The sequence below is a fragment of the Rhamphochromis longiceps genome, linkage group LG11 (assembly GCF_057381845.1).
Source record: "Rhamphochromis longiceps isolate RC_006_pf linkage group LG11, R_longiceps_female_GT1.1, whole genome shotgun sequence".
Classification (NCBI taxonomy): Eukaryota; Metazoa; Chordata; class Actinopteri; order Cichliformes; family Cichlidae; genus Rhamphochromis; species Rhamphochromis longiceps.
Genome location: NC_140567.1, coordinates 12,572,192 through 12,588,031, shown reverse-complemented (window position 1 = coordinate 12,588,031; position 15,840 = coordinate 12,572,192). Strand labels below are relative to the sequence as shown.

The window sequence follows — 15,840 nt, the reverse complement described above, 5'->3', positions numbered from 1 at the left end:
GCATTGTATCTGTTATTATTTGGGTCTTTCAGCGCTGGCTTCTGTGTCTGTGTCATGGGAATAACTAAATGTGGATTTGTGTTTTTGTGTTTTGCCGGCTTTTGTTGACTAGTGTATTTTTTGTGTTTGCGTATTGCATTCACTGGTGACTTAGTCTGCTTGTTTGAATAACCTGCGCCACACTGCAATGTGCCTGTATTGTTTGTGTCTACCCTGAAGACTGAAACTTGGCTGTTCATCCAATTTGAAATAAGGGCAGAGAGAAGGTGTGTGAAATGGCTGGTCGCCTGGCAACGGTTGGCTTGGTATCCTTTTTTTTTTTACAGTCAGTCCATGATGTTAGTGTGTGTTTATGTGTGTGTGTGTGTGTGTCCAGAGAGTTTCTGTAATGCTTTAAACAGATGGGTGTTACATTTATTTTTTCTAGCAAGAAAAGATCATATTGAAAATATAATTAATATTTTTGAATCAAGACTGAGTGCGCTTGATTAACACTGATCGATAGCTCGTTCTTTTGCTTGTGATATATTCTTTACGACAGGATAGCCATACACTGCATTAATAATAAGTGTCCATACTGTCTTAAGCCACCCAGTTTGCTTCCAAGGAGCAAGACATTCTTGCATTTTTCAAGGATTTTCAAGGATCTAGAGTTTAGTAGTTCTCCAGGCTTTCTGAAGGTCTTTAAAGGTTTTTCTTTGGATTGAGGTTTTTTTCATTTACATTCAGTGCAGTCTTTGTACCCGTCCATTTTCAAAGAAATGCTAATTGTGTTTGAATGTAAAGCCACTTAACACTGACCTATGAATAATCAAAACATCCAAAAAGATACCTAACTCAAGGGATTTGCCACTGTTGTGTCTTCACATAACTTCACATTCACTTTGGCTATTTTGTGCCCTTAGAAAATATAAGTAAAATGAACAAGTGGAGGACAAAAAACGAGTGGTAGTCTTAAAAAAAACTTTGATATGTTAATAAAATTCACGTAATTGTGCTGGTCACTGCAGATATTGACTATAAAACCCATTATAATTGCCCAAACTCAGTTTTTTGCCTTGTATACTATAATTCAAAAAGTGCTCATGGGTTAACCATCTGAACTGTGCAGAGTTTTGTTGTGCTTTCTAAAAACACTGTTATCTTTTGAAGTGACCTTTTAAGCAAGGAAATGCAAGCAATGTGCCAGTGAAAGATTTGGAAGAAAATCCTAATTGTTAACATTTCTACCAGGATTTCTGTGAAGTGAATAATTATGCAGATTTTGCAGCTGCTGTAGTTAGACAGCATTTTAGTTCTTTTAGTCTTTTTTTTCTTTTTACACTACAGTCTTGGGCTTCATATGTCCAACTCCCCTTAGCCCTAACAGACAACATAGCTTGACCACTATGATTTTTGGTATATATAGAGTTGTCCTTTGTTTATGTCCAAGCATTTATGTCCTCCGTTACACACAAATTCTTTCCTCAATCTATTTCTTTTCTCTAAAACTTTTTTTCACCTCATCCCATTTTTTCTTCTCTTTCCTTTACTCCTCTATCATATAATTTATATTCTTCCCTTTCACCTTTTTGGTATTCAATCATTTTAATCCCTTCTTTAGCTCTACCGTTGAGAGCCACATTCCTCATCCCTGTTTTCAATGCTGTTGCTTGATATCAATTCAGTCTTTTGGATTTGATTTTTTTCCACATTGTTTTAATTTAAGTCTCAGTTCTCAACCTCTAAAGTCTCATCGGGGTTGCCAATTGGTTTCTTTACACCATTGAGCACTGCAGACATTTACAGTATTCTTGAAACTGTTATTTGAGAATAAGACAGCATATAGTTAAAAATCACTGTTTACTACAAGGCAACCACATGAATGTGCACACAAGGAAAAGAGAGGCGAGACAAAGAAAATACATCACTTATTATGCGATACTCAGTGTTAAAGTTTAATCCAACTGTTTCACATTGTCTAAACAGACTGCTGTATAAAAGCAGAAGCTCTCAAGAGTAATTTTGGTATAGCTGTTCACAATAGGATGCTAGAAGTGGGCTTTTCAATGTAAAAATATTTCAAGCCAGGAACAAATATTCCTATTATCTCCTGTTTGGTTAAAAAACAGTTTCTATACAGATGAAAGGCAAATGAGTGATTTTAGATACACCCTACTGCAACGGCTTCATACAGCACCAGGTTTCATGTAATCTGTTTGTTGGCTGACCTTGTTCCTGTGTTACTAAGCAGCACGACCTGGCAACCCATTGTGGCTGATTTTGCTCCCCAGACCTAAACACAAGCCACTGCACGCAAGCAGCAGAGTCTCAAGTAAAAGGGTGGCAGTGAATCTTTTATATATGAAGCTCAAGTGTTTAGTAACATCAGATTAGGATGCTGCAGAACAGCATTATTCACAGTTAACTGAAATGTATCCAACTTTCTTTAAAAATTGTTGTGTTCTTTGGGTCCTGTAAACAATGCCTAAGCTTCAGTCAGTTGAAAGATGGTCATGTGATGACTGAACTGTCCATTCAAAATCTTTGAAAAATTACACAGGTTACATTTTTTTATTGAATTGAACTTGGTATTTAGTAATTGAAAATTTTGGAACTTTTTTAAGCAAAAGTTGAAAGAGGAGCGTGAAGCCAAGCGGGCTCAGCTGGATGGAAGACATGACTATATCCTCAGTATTGTGGCTTCATGCTTGGGGCTGGAGAAAGCAGATGTGGAAGATGCCATATTGGAGGGGAATCAGGTACTTTGCACATAAATGTTCAAACAACTTTACAGGCCTTAAAAGACAGAAACAAGCAAGCAAAAAAATGTGGTGCATCTACAATGGGACTGAACAGTGCTGAGGTTTTGTTTTCATCTTTGTCAGATTGACCGCATGGAGCAATTTTTCATGGCTGACGGTCTTCCACACCTAATGTTCTACTATCAGGACACTGAACCAACTGTAGCAGGTACCATGAAACTCTAGAGTCTTTTAAAAAAGTGTGTGTAAGTTATATTGTGTAACTTTGCAGTACAGAAGCTCTACGTCTATCTCATATGAAACTGTCTCTGTCACTAATAGAGATCATAAAAGTAATCCATTCTCAAGTAAATGCCACAATATTAAAATCAGAATAGGAAGTCAAAGTTGGTTACCATGACACCTTTTGTTGTTTCCAATCCTTTATGCGAGCAGCACCAGCACCAGCAGCTACAGCCTCTATGCCCGCCCAGCCTGTTGCCCAGCAGCCTGGTCACAGCAAGAAGTCCAAAGTGTTTGTAACAGATGGGAGGGATGTGGCACTGACCGGAGTGTGTGTCTTCTTCACCAGAGCCAATACTTCAAAGGCAGTCACCTCTGAGAACATACACAGAGTGAGTCAGTTTGTATTGTTTTGGGATTTCTAAGTTATTCATTTCTTTGCGAAAGAGGAGGGATTTAAAGGATTTAAAGTCAATTAAAACCATGCAAGTGGAGAAACACAAATTTAACCATGACTGTGTTGTGGTTGTGAGCACTACGGGAAGTCAACTTTTATCAATTTGTGAAACGTAATTAATGATAGGCACTGAGTGTCACGAGACAAATGTTCCGATTTTTTTTTATTTTACTTGTTCTTATCATGCATGATATCCAATTAACTAAAAAAAGCTTCTTACACCCAGAGGTAGTGAGGCACTGGGGGAGCTCAGTAATGGCGCTGTGATAGCACAGCTGGTTCTGGCTATTGATTCCTACTGAACACCTGCTATCTGCAGCAAAGTTAATCACCACCACTGATAACAGGTCCTGTTTGCTACAAAACACCCTCGGCTGGAGACAGAGGAAAACAGGATTCTGTGTGTATGTGTGTGTCTGTGTATTCATGTAATGAGAATGAGAGAAAGCACTTGTGTGCACTTCTCTTGCTAAATTTCCTAATTAGTCGCTTCAAAAAAATTCAAGGGCACATCAGGTGTTCGGGTGTTACTTGACATTTGGGTGGATGAAGTTAGAGGAGTTATTATTAAAAGGGAGGTGTCCAGCTCATGGCTGAGAGAAGCTGTTCACCAAAGATTCACAATTATGTGTTGCTGGCAAATTGTTCATGAGGACTGGTGAGTTGCTAGTTAATTAAAATCAAGTCAGTTAACTAGCAGCCACGGGGTTAGTGGATACATTGTATTCTCTAGATGACTGTGCCACACCTTTGAAGGGTTAAAGTAGTATAGTACAGTAATAAATGATTAATGATTATTATTAACAATGTTTAATAATCATATTTTTTAATTCATTTGAAAACCAGTCCGTCAGCATGACCCAAACGGTTATGTTAAAGTTATAGCCGATTTATAAATATTATTGGAATTTATATCATGAAGTTTACAACACTTGGTTCAAAAAATTATAAGTAGGCCTTTGGGACCCATGGATGGTTCCGTGATTAAACCCTTAGAAAACCACAATAACATCTGACAATCATTTAAAAGGGAGTCGTATATTTTTAATTTAGTCACATATGTGCTGGTTCTCTCTTATCAGATGTGATACAGTACAACCACACAAACTAATGAAATCTAATCTAACAAATGTAATATTATAACTATGATTGGAAAACATTATGTCCTTTTTGCTAGCAGTATAGTAACTTTTTTAATGCTTTTTCAAAGTATTACAGCAGATTTTTAATAGCTTCCCAGACTCACTTGAAGGACACATGCATAGTTGGTCCATTATAGTGTCTACACTACAGTAACCCAAGGAGACTTCTGCCAAAAGCCAAAAGGTTTTCTTTGCCAGCTAGTAAGCTAGGACGGTCTCTTTTGAGGCATGTTTAATATATGAATGCTAAGATTTTTATTATCTTTTTTTTACTATTTTCTAGGATGTGAATTTCAATATGTTGGATACAACGGAAGGTGGTCTTTTAAAAAGTGTGGAGCAGCTGCTTTCTGAGATCTTCATTCCCACACTGAGGAAGATGAACCACGGCTGGGGAGACGGGACAAGTCCTCAGACCCTGGTCGTCAAACAGGACTTCATATCTTCATTGGAAAGCTTTGTGTCTGTGTTGGTTGGAGCACAGGAGAGCCTTCAGGAAAAGGTAGGGGACAGACAATGTCACTAATAAAAGCACCATATTACCAAAAACTAAATTAAATACATAGTAGGTTAGATTAACATAGATAAATAAACACAGTTTAAACATTACATACACTTGCATTATAGTAGCAAATAAAGCAACACAGCACAACTTTGCTTTCAGGTTACCTTGAAAGAGTGCGACACCTTTGACTTGAAGGTACTGAAGGGCCCGTCGGACTACGTGGCAGCTGCCAGCAGCACAGAGACCATAGAGAAGATAGAGGCCTGCATGAAAGTCTGGATCAAACAAATAGAACAGGTGAGAAGAGACTCTCATCGTGTTTCTCCTCAAACTTGATACAGAAAAAGTATTCTCATTCATTTATTCCAAGGTTTCTGCCATTTTATTTGAATGTGCTTGTATCAGATGAAGGATAAACTGCAGGCCTGAAGTTTCAGCAGTGATATCGAATGCCTCTATTCTGCAGGTTTTAGCTGAGAGTGACCAGCTTAGAAAGGAGGCTGATGATCTTGGCCCTCGGGCCGAGCTGGAGCACTGGAAGAAACGGATGACTCGCTTCAACTACCTTCTGGACCAGCTGAAGAGCCCTGATGTCAAAGTTGCTCTGGGTGTGGTCTTGCTGGCTAAATCTAAGCTCATAAAGGTCAGATGTGACTGTCATATACTGCTGATTTTAAGTGGCTGTACCACATGCTCTCTTTCTTGGATATTGCTTCTCTCTCTTTTATTTCAGTGGTTTATTGTGAGATTATGTTTGGTTTTTTTGAAAACGGTGCACACCTTAATTAAGTAACGGTCTGTAATGGTCTAGTCATGGCGGGAACTGGATGCAAGGATCACAGATGGAGTTAATGAGGCCAAAGACAACGTCAAGTATCTCTACAGCTTGGAGAAGTTTTGCGACCCGCTCTACAACAGTGACCCTGTGAGAAAAGAATATTTTATCACACTCTGGTGCATTTTAAAAAATAAACCAAATCAACTGCGTTCATGGTGAAGACAGTACAAATGTGCTGGATGTGTGTTATATTTGGATGTACAAAGAAATACAAGCTATAATTTCTGTTTCCTCCAAGGTATCAATGGTGGATGCAATCCCAGGTCTGATCAATGCCATCAGGATGATTCACAGTATTTCCCGCTACTACAACACATCTGAAAAGATTACATCACTTTTTGTAAAGGTATTGTGCAGATCAACAGACTTTTGTTATGATGAACAATGGGATCCTACATTTTTTTTATAAATGATTGATACTGAAGCATTTTTAGGACACTTTTACATTAAGACAACAAAAAAGTACAAATTTATATGATGATTTATATGATTTATAGTTTCCATTTTTTTATCCTCATCTCCAGGTGACAAACCAGATGATCACAGCTTGTAAGGCCTATATCACTGATAATGGCACAAACTCAATATGGGACCAACCTCAGCAAGTCATTATTGAGAAAATCAAAGCTGCCATTCGCCTAAACCAGGTAATGGATCATTTTTAAAGGAAAACAAAATGTGTTTTGTAGCAAAATGCACCTCTGTCAGTTTTTTATCAGTCAAAATGTGGTTCTGTATCATAATGTGTTTCCCAGGAATACCAGCGATGTTTCCACAGAACCAAGGAGAAGCTGGAGCAGACTCCTTCAGAAAGACAGTTTGACTTCAGCGAGATGTACATCTTTGGAAAGTTTGACACATTCCAGCGAAGACTGAACAAGATCCTCGAAATGTTCGCCACCATTTCCACCTACTCCGTTCTAAAGGACTCGAAGATAGAAGGGCTGGAGACGATGGCCACCAGGTTTCAAGTGAGTATACTGTGATATCAGACTGTTGTCAAATCCTGTTAATAAGACATGTGCAGGGAGGCATTGCATTAACTGATTAAATGTCACTGTCAGGCAGCCGTGTCTGTATTTCTCCTGGCATCTTCAGATGTTGAGTGTGTTGTCATTATGGTAAATGGAAAGTTTCTCTGTATTGTCGAACAGAATTTCAGGCTGCACACTTACAATGCCAGTGGCAGGCTGCTGATTTTTTTCTGTGGTTTCCTGTTGCGCAAACAATTCATTTTTTTACATCATCAAACTGTGATGCTTAAGGTTTTAGTACATAATACTTTGAGAGTCTGTTGATGTGAACCATGTGTTTGTGTTCTTGCTTCTTGGGCTACACAGACTGCAGAAATGCAGGGAAAATGGGAGGTAACGTCTCACTGCAGTTTTCAACTTCTAGCATTTTTCTTGCAGACAGCATGCAGTGGTGGAATATTGTTGTGCAATGTTTTGCCATACATATGCCTTAATAACAAAATAGCTACTAATTGCATGGAGATTAAAACCAACTCCTTACTTTCTCTCTTTTTTTTTTTCATTATTAGAGCCATAGTAATACTTTCTAAACTCAGCCCTGCGATGACCATTTGTTAATACTATAAACTTGTATCCCAAACCTTTCGCCAGTTCATGGGGAGCTTCTGAGTTTTCTGTTTAGATTAATACTTTTTCACACAAGAAAAGTGTGTGCAATGGTGTTCATTTTAGTGTACAGGCAATTCATTCTCATGTTTCACTTGTAAAATATTTATCTAAAGTTTGTGAAACTTCCTGAATGAATAAAAACTTAACAAAATGTTTTACATGCATGCTCGAAGTAACCAAACTGAGCTAGAAGATGAGATTGCAAACTTTGTTTTGGTATAACTTGATAGTTAGCTTTGCAGAACATCCATAGCTTGCAGTAAGACACAGTTGCACTGTTACATTTCTACTAGACTAATACACTACAAGTTCCAAAACGTATGCATTTAATTATGCATTTAATAATAATACCTTCAGAAGAAAACAGAGCATTTTATTTAGAGCTAAAGATGTTTTCTAAAATGTGTGTTTGTGGATGTCTGGATATTTTTTTCTTAGGCTATTGTGTTAAACATGAAGAAAAAACATTACAGTTTTCTAGACCAGAGGAGAAGTGACTTTGATGTTGACTATGAGGAATTCTGCAAAAGCACTTCTGAACTCCACGTAAGTTAATTAGACAGTGCATTTGCCCTGTTTTGTGCAAATAAAGTTAATGCAAACTGACTAGACATCTGTTTTGTAATGCGGGTTAGCCAAGTTCATTTGCTGGTGATTAAGGATTCATTAGGTGGAGTTTCATTTAAAATTAATTTCATTGCGCTGTCGTTGTTGTGAATATTATTGTTGTCTGTGTTTTCCTTTCCAGAATCAACTGAAGAGTTTCATGGATAGCACCTTTGAAAAAATTGAAAATACAGAAAGGGCTCTAAATGTGCTGAAGACCTTTCAAAGGTATTTCATTGGTAACTAATTAGCATCATTCTGAAATATTTACCGCAATTTCCCTAATCTTGCCAATGCCGCTTCATGTGACATACTGCTTCATTTAATCTCTGAACTTTTAAACTATTCTGCAATCAAAAATAAAAAAAAAACTCAGAGTAGCTATTTCATTGAAATAAACACCGAGGTAAACTATAACTGTCATGGTCCAGAGTCGCTTTATGTTTTGTGTTTATTAATTTTTTCGAGTTTTCTGTTTTTTGTTATTTTTCTTCAAGTGTTTAGGTGTTTCTCTTGTTGTGTCCCCTGAAATTGCCGTCCCTAGTGTTTTGTTATTAGTCTCCCGTTTCTAGGTTTTGCTTTGGTTTTTTAAGTGTCTTTTGTGGAAGTTGTGCCACTGCAATAAAGCAGTCTCCTTTAGTTCATTCCCTTGTTTTGAGTTCTGCGTTTGGGTCCTTCCTCCTGCCTGCCACAGCCGTTTCATGACAATAACAAGTGTGCTTTAATGTACAAGTAGGTTTGCTAGTTACAGGGTCCTTTGCACATTTTAGCTCAAAACATTTACCAGCACATCCAAACAAAATAGAGTCCTTGTCATTACTGGTGCTGGTACTGCTATGTGTTTATTGCTGTATTTAAATATTTTTATTGCTGCTGGGTTTGAGTTCTGCTGAACCACTTGTATCTTTGGTTTTCCCAAAAACAGACTGGGCATCCCAGATCTTGGGATTGATGAGAAGTATCAGCAAATTTTACAAAATTATGGCCGGGACATTGAAATGGTTTTCCGCATCTACATGAAGCAGAAACTTGACCCCCCCATTGGCAGGGACTTGCCCCCAGTGGCCGGTCGGATCATGTGGGCTCGGCAGCTGTACAGCCGTATACAGGGACCCATGGATCTCTTTCAGCAGGTGATATTGCCTGACTTTCAGTTTAGGTTTGGCTGGTTCTAGCAGATTAATGATAAAATTGTTTGGCATTTCCCATCCATGTAATGCATCATGTTTGTTTGTTTTGTTTATTACTCTAATTAGCATCCAGGAGTTCTTTCCACATCAGAGGCAAAAAGGATCATCAAGAACTTTAACCGTGTAGCAAGAGCGTTGTTGGAGTTTGAGATGATCTACCATCACAGCTGGATGAAAAAGGTTAACGAACTGTAAAATGTATAATACAAACAAGAAATCTGACAGAGGAGCATTTATATACAATATGTATCGTTAATTCCTTTATATAGTGTTGTGATTTCGTTTGCTGCATATATGTTAACACTTACATGTTTGAGATCATCAAACACATTTTAATACTAGACAAAGTTGATCAATTTAAAAAGGAGAAAGCTATCTAATTATATCTGGCACTGTGTAAACAAGTAATTTGGTGAAAATGATGGATGACTAAAAAGGACACCAAGGCTCCTCTCAGATCTGCCAAAAAACATCTTAATGCTCCCCGATATATTTTGTGGACTGATGAGAGTGACATCCAGCACAAAACTAATGCAGCATTTCATAAAAGCAATATCACACCAGCTCCTGAAGGACAATGTCTGGCCATCAGTTTGTGCCTTGAAGCGGCACAAACTGAAGTGTAATTGGGTTATGTAGCAGGACAACAGATGTGAAAAACACCAGGAAGTCCACCTATGAATGTCTCAACGTCTCAGGAGCTGCAGATGAAAACAAGCTAGCAGCTAAATCTGGTACAATGCATCCTTTCTCTACAGAGGTTCTGTTTTTGCTTGGTCACTGACAAATAAAGTGGAAATGACAAATAAATAAATAAACAAAATGAAGGGTTTGGAGTGGCCCGGTCAAAGTCTGGAGTTAAATCAGATTGAGGTGTTTTGCCATGACTTGTCCTTGAAAACCTTCTAGTGTGGCTGAATTAAAACAATTCTGTAAACAAGAAAGAGGCAAAGTTCTTCTACAGCGAGATAAAAGAATCATTGCAGTTCTTGCTGGAAAAAACTACATTTTGTCCATACTTGGGTTATCTTTGTCTAATATTAAAATTAGTTTGAGGATCTGAAACACAAACTGAATGAACATCTTTTCTCCCCTCTTATTCACACATTTTCCCTGCATCTCTTCACATAAACCTCACTAAACACCTCAACGCAGATGGAGGATGCCAAAGTTGGCCTGCAAGCCTCTCTTCTGGTCAGATCTCCAGAAACTGGCGAGTTATTTGTGAACTTTGACCCAGAGATTCTGACGCAGATCAGAGAGGTGAACTGCATGACAAAGATGAATTTGGCAATCCCTCCCTTTGCTCTTCTACTGCTGCAAAAACAGGACGTCTTTAAGAAACACTACAATAGAATACAGGTGAGCATAGCACACAGTTGTAGCTAAAATTTCAAAAATGCATACAGTGAACAACCAAATGATCAAAGCTGCATGTAACTACAGGGAGTGCAGAATTATTAGGCAAATTAGTATTTTGTCCACATCATCCTCTTCATGCATGTTGTCTTACTCCAAGCTGTATAGGCTCGAAAGCCTACTACCAATTAAGCATATTAGGTGATGTGCATCCCTGTAATGAGAAGGGGTGTGGTCTAATGACATCAACGCCCTATATCAGGTGTGCATAATTATTAGGCAACGTCCTTTCCTTTGGCAAAATGGGTCAAAAGAAGGACTTGACAGGCTCAGAAAAGTCAAAAATAGTGAGATATCTTGCAGAGGGATGCAGCAGTCTCAAAATTGCAAAGCTTCTGAAGCGTGATCATCGAACAATCGAGCGTTTCATTCAAAATAGTCAACAGGGTCGCAAGAAACGTGTGGAAAAACCAAGGCGCAAAATAACTGCCCATGAACTGAGAAAAGTCAAGCGTGCAGCTGCCAAGATGCCACTTGCCACCAGTTTGGCCATATTTCAGAGCTGCAACATCACTGGAGTGCCCAAAAGCACAAGGTGTGCAATACTCAGAGACATGGCCAAGGTAAGATAGGCTGAAAGACGACCACCACTGAACAAGACACACAAGCTGAAACGTCAAGACTGGGCCAAGAAATATCTCAAGACTGATTTTTCTAAGGTTTTATGGACTGATGAAATGAGAGTGAGTCTTGATGTGCCAGATGGATGGGCCCGTGGTTGGATTGGTAAAGGGCAGAGAGCTCCAGTCCGACTCAGACGCCAGCAAGGTGGAGGTGGAGTACTGGTTTGGGCTGGTATCATCAAAGATGAGCTTGTGGGGCCTTTTCGGGTTGAGGATGGAGTCAAGCTCAACTCCCAGTCCTACTGCCAGTCTCTGGAAGACACCTTCTTCAAGCAGTGGTACAGGAAGAAGTCTGCATCCTTCAAGAAAAACATGATTTTCATGCAGGACAATGCTCCATCACACGCGTCCAAGTACTCCACAGCGTGGCTGGCAAGAAAGGGTATAAAAGAAGAAAAACTAATGACATGGCCTCCTTGTTCACCTGATCTGAACCCCATTGAGAACCTGTGGTCCATCATCAAATGTGAGATTTACAAGGAGGGAAAACAGTACACCTCTCTGAACAGTGTCTGGGAGGCTGTGGTTGCTGCTGCACGCAATGTTGATGGTGAACAGATCAAAACACTGACAGAATCCATGGATGGCAGGCTTTTGAGTGTCCTTGCAAAGAAAGGTGGCTATATTGGTCGCTGATTTGTTTTTGTTTTGTTTTTGAATGTCAGAAATGTATATTTGTGAATGTGGAGATGTTATATTGGTTTCACTGGTAAATATAAATAATTGAAATGGGTATATATTTGTTTTTTGTTAAGTTGCCTAATAATTATGCACAGTAATAGTCACCTGCACACACAGATATCCCCCTAAAATAGCTAAAACTAAAAACAAACTAAAAACTACTTCCAAAAACATTCAGCTTTGATATTAATGAGTTTTTTGGGTTCATTGAGAACATGGTTGTTGTTCAATAATAAAATTATTCCTCAAAAATACAACTTGCCTAATAATTCTGCACTCCCTGTAGGAGTATAAAACATCCTGGAATTGTGTTTAAATTCCACACAGATTTTTAAAAATGACTAAAATCGACAAAAACCCATTTTATTGTCAACTGAAAAATTCAGTTCATCCCTTTTGTGTGATTGCAAAAATGCTCCAACATGCATCTATCTCATTTCAGCTGATGTTGAGCGAGAACACTAGAGTGCGTGCCAAGATTCAGAGTGTCTTTGAACAGCTGGCCATGCCACATGTAGCTAAGGTAAGTGGACCGACCCTCGGCTACCAAAACTAGCAATTGGGACATGGAATGTCACCTCTCTCATGGAGAAGGAGCCTGAGTTAGTGTGTGAGTGTTGAGAGGTAGCGGCTAGATATGGTGGATGTGAATGGCTTGGGCTCTGGAACTAGTCTCCTGGAGACGCGCCCTTGGTGCGAGGTGGCCGGCTGGGATTGGGAATCCTAGAGTGATTGACCGAACAGTAAAGGACAGTCAGGCACAGGTTAAAGTCCAAAAAAGTGTTTTTTATTTAACCCAAAAAATGAACTTTGGTAAAAATAAAAAAAATCAACATCTTGGGCAAGAGATCAAAGCAACTGAGCTTGACTCAAAGTTAGTTTTTGTCCCTACCCTCACCTGTGGTCATGAGCTTTGGGTAGTGGAGGAGGTGACTGGGGAGAGGGAGGTCTCAGCTTCTCTACTTAGGCTGCTGCCCCAAGACCCAGCCCCGGATAAGGGTAAGAAAATGGATGGATGGATGTGTCTGTGAAGGTTCTCAGTCATCGTAGTCTAAGGATGGATGGTTTCCCTCTGTTCTTTATCATGTCGATGTCAAATCCTTCATGTTGTGCACGCTCCAGTTAGCTAAATTATGTTTGCCAGTGCTAGCTAATAAAGCTTTGTTTTGATTTTATATTTCTCTGCAAAGTCCTGCATTTCAGTCCAACCCAGCATCCCATGATCGAGCGTCATGTGATTACATAAAAGTTCAAAATAGGACTCATTTTATTTGATTTCATTTGATTTTATGTTTTTATTTTCAGTTGTCTCTAGTAAGTCAGAAGAACACACAAAAAAATGTTAGATTCTTTTTTATTGTTGCTTGGTTTCGTCATGAATCTTTTCTAAGCATTAAACTGGTGACAGGTATGAGACTGACTGTCACAGCAGGTTGCTTACAAAGTGCACCACCATCATCATACCATACATGACTTACTTGACAGGTGGATGAGGCTATACAACCGGGTTTGACCTCCCTCAACTGGACATCTCTGAATATTGACAAGTATCTCGACCGCATCGACAAAGTGTTGGGTAAGCAAAAAATGTAACGAGATCGATCCTGTACACGCTGACACGAGACATTCCTGCAACTCAGCACTGGCTGCGTGTGATTAATGGATTTATTGCATAGGTGGCTTTCTCACAAGTAACACTCATATATTCAATAGATTCTTTCTCTCTCTACACATTGTCTTTTTTTATACTGAATTGTCTGTTTATCACTGTTCTCTCCTTTGTTCAAACGCATAACAAGTTCCCCTTGATTTTTCCCTCTTTCCCTTATTTTTGGTGGGTTTGTGTCCCTCCCTTTCTCTTTTGTGTGGTTTTTTTTGTCTGTTTAGCTGATCTTGAGTTGCTGATGGACAGAGTGAATGACCTGGTGGAGTTTAGAATAGAAGCAGTACTGCAGGAGATGAGCATATCCAACCTGTGTGTCCTGCCAGAGGATGAGCCTGTGACCTGTGAGGAGTTTGTTCAAACCACCAGGGTAAACGAAGACAAATAAAATAAAAGTATCCGCTGGGTTATTGTTGCTCTACTAAGTCTGTGTAACTATGCAGACATCTGAAAGATGCTATCAATATTTATTAAGTGGTTTTGGTAATTCTCACACATTTAAAATACTTTTTTCTGTATTTAAACATTATTTCTTATTCTAAAGATTAATTACATTGAACTGAACTGTATATCTGCATGTGTCTAGGACCTTTGCATAAGACAAGCCCAGAAAGTGAACATGAAGAGCTCACTGGTGGAGGAGGCAGCTAATGAACTGATCAACATGCTGCTAGAGTTTGACCACAATCAGAGAGAGGAGGTGGAGAAGTTTGAGGAAGAAAGCTGCACAGAGAGCAAGACCATAGACCACAATGACAGTGAAGGTATGCTGACAGTTTCCTTTCACGATCAAACACAATACGGTGTGATAATTATGATTCAATGCTGTAAGAGACAAGTTAAAAAAGGCAGTTCAAAGGTTTTTAAAGGAAAGGGGATTACCTTTTTTAGGACCTTGTTGTTTTTACTTTTATTATAATGCTGATTTATTCAAGGTGAAGTGTTGCTGAAGGTGTTCGTATTGACTGTAAACGTGTCACCTTCTTAGGTGATGACGAGCGTCTCTTCTCCAGAAACACGCTGCTACGTTCTGCTAGTGTTGGTCCTTCTTCTCCGTTGGTGAGGAGGAAGAAGAAGAGGGACTTGATGGAAGTGATGGAGCAGGAAGCCCAGGAGCTGCTGTCCTACTTCAACCACCGTAATGTGGATGCCTTGCTCAAAGTGACACGCAACACCCTTGAGATGTTGCGCAAGCGCATACATACGTCCTCGCTCATACACTTCTCTGGTGCGTCTTGTTTAATTGTTTGCTATATTTCTGTAAAGGCCTAAAATATTTAAAATAAGCTCATAAAATGTCTATTCCAATACTTTATGTGTGTTACCCTTCTCTCCCTCTGAAGCTGCAAGTGACCCAACCAGCCATGGCAAAAGCACCGATCACCATGCAATCTTCAGAGTAAACATGACCCTTTCCATCCCTAACATTGTCATGGTTCCAGCTTTGGAGGAGGTTCAACAGGCTCTAAACCGCGCTGTAGAGTGTGTAGTCAGTGTCAGCAAAGGAGTCAGCCAGTGGAGCAAAGAAAGGATATCTAAGGTGAATAAAGGAAAAATCAATTTGTGACATTTAGCTTGATAACTGTAATAAACTGTTAGAACTGCTCTTTTTAAACTAATATTGTCGTGGTCCAGCAGTGTACTAAATAAACCCGGAGGTTTTACATTCCCCTTTCCAGAGACAAATGAATGAAAGGCGAATGGCAGCACTGAAACAAGACAGCTCTGAGAGCGAAACAGAGGACGGAGCAACAACATACAGAAGCTTGGCTGGTAATAGAGAACATTATCACTTTCATAGCTTAACCTCAGACCTTCAACAGCTCCCAACTGTGTCAGCTCACTCATTTTTAAAATTTTAAGATTTGCTGTTTTCAGCATACAATTACAACTCGATTTTACAGCTCAGCAGAGCAAGCAAATATCTGACCAGGGGCAGAAACACATAATATTGCTTGGGGAGGAAAATATTCAAGAATTTCATATTTAATGCAAATTAAATACATATTTAATTAGAAAGCGGCAGGGATAATCAATTTCCACTATGAAAAGCACATTTTACTTTTAGAAATTATATATACAGAGAGAGAAAAACTAAATGGAAGTA

At 39.1% G+C, this 15,840-nt stretch overlaps 1 protein-coding gene across 2 annotated transcripts in view; it reads left to right on the top strand.

Annotated features, from left to right (window-relative positions):
• The window catches only part of dnah5 (dynein, axonemal, heavy chain 5), a 131,979-nt gene that overhangs the window by 5,316 nt on the left and 110,823 nt on the right, over positions 1–15,840 (top strand). The window contains exons 2-24 of one of the 2 annotated variants that reach the window (XM_085422331.1): positions 2,607–2,741; positions 2,868–2,952; positions 3,180–3,358; positions 4,849–5,067; positions 5,230–5,367; positions 5,537–5,713; positions 5,882–5,995; positions 6,147–6,254; positions 6,433–6,555; positions 6,664–6,879; positions 7,249–7,275; positions 7,990–8,097; positions 8,300–8,385; positions 9,083–9,290; positions 9,414–9,527; positions 10,503–10,709; positions 12,513–12,593; positions 13,556–13,646; positions 13,958–14,103; positions 14,320–14,497; positions 14,722–14,961; positions 15,077–15,273; positions 15,413–15,506. In XM_085422331.1, the coding sequence (XP_085278457.1) occupies positions 2,607–2,741; positions 2,868–2,952; positions 3,180–3,358; positions 4,849–5,067; positions 5,230–5,367; positions 5,537–5,713; positions 5,882–5,995; positions 6,147–6,254; positions 6,433–6,555; positions 6,664–6,879; positions 7,249–7,275; positions 7,990–8,097; positions 8,300–8,385; positions 9,083–9,290; positions 9,414–9,527; positions 10,503–10,709; positions 12,513–12,593; positions 13,556–13,646; positions 13,958–14,103; positions 14,320–14,497; positions 14,722–14,961; positions 15,077–15,273; positions 15,413–15,506 (3,271 nt within the window). The remainder of the gene's footprint in view (positions 1–2,606; positions 2,742–2,867; positions 2,953–3,179; positions 3,359–4,848; positions 5,068–5,229; positions 5,368–5,536; positions 5,714–5,881; positions 5,996–6,146; positions 6,255–6,432; positions 6,556–6,663; positions 6,880–7,248; positions 7,276–7,989; positions 8,098–8,299; positions 8,386–9,082; positions 9,291–9,413; positions 9,528–10,502; positions 10,710–12,512; positions 12,594–13,555; positions 13,647–13,957; positions 14,104–14,319; positions 14,498–14,721; positions 14,962–15,076; positions 15,274–15,412; positions 15,507–15,840) is intronic. The other variant, XM_085422332.1, reaches the window with a different exon arrangement.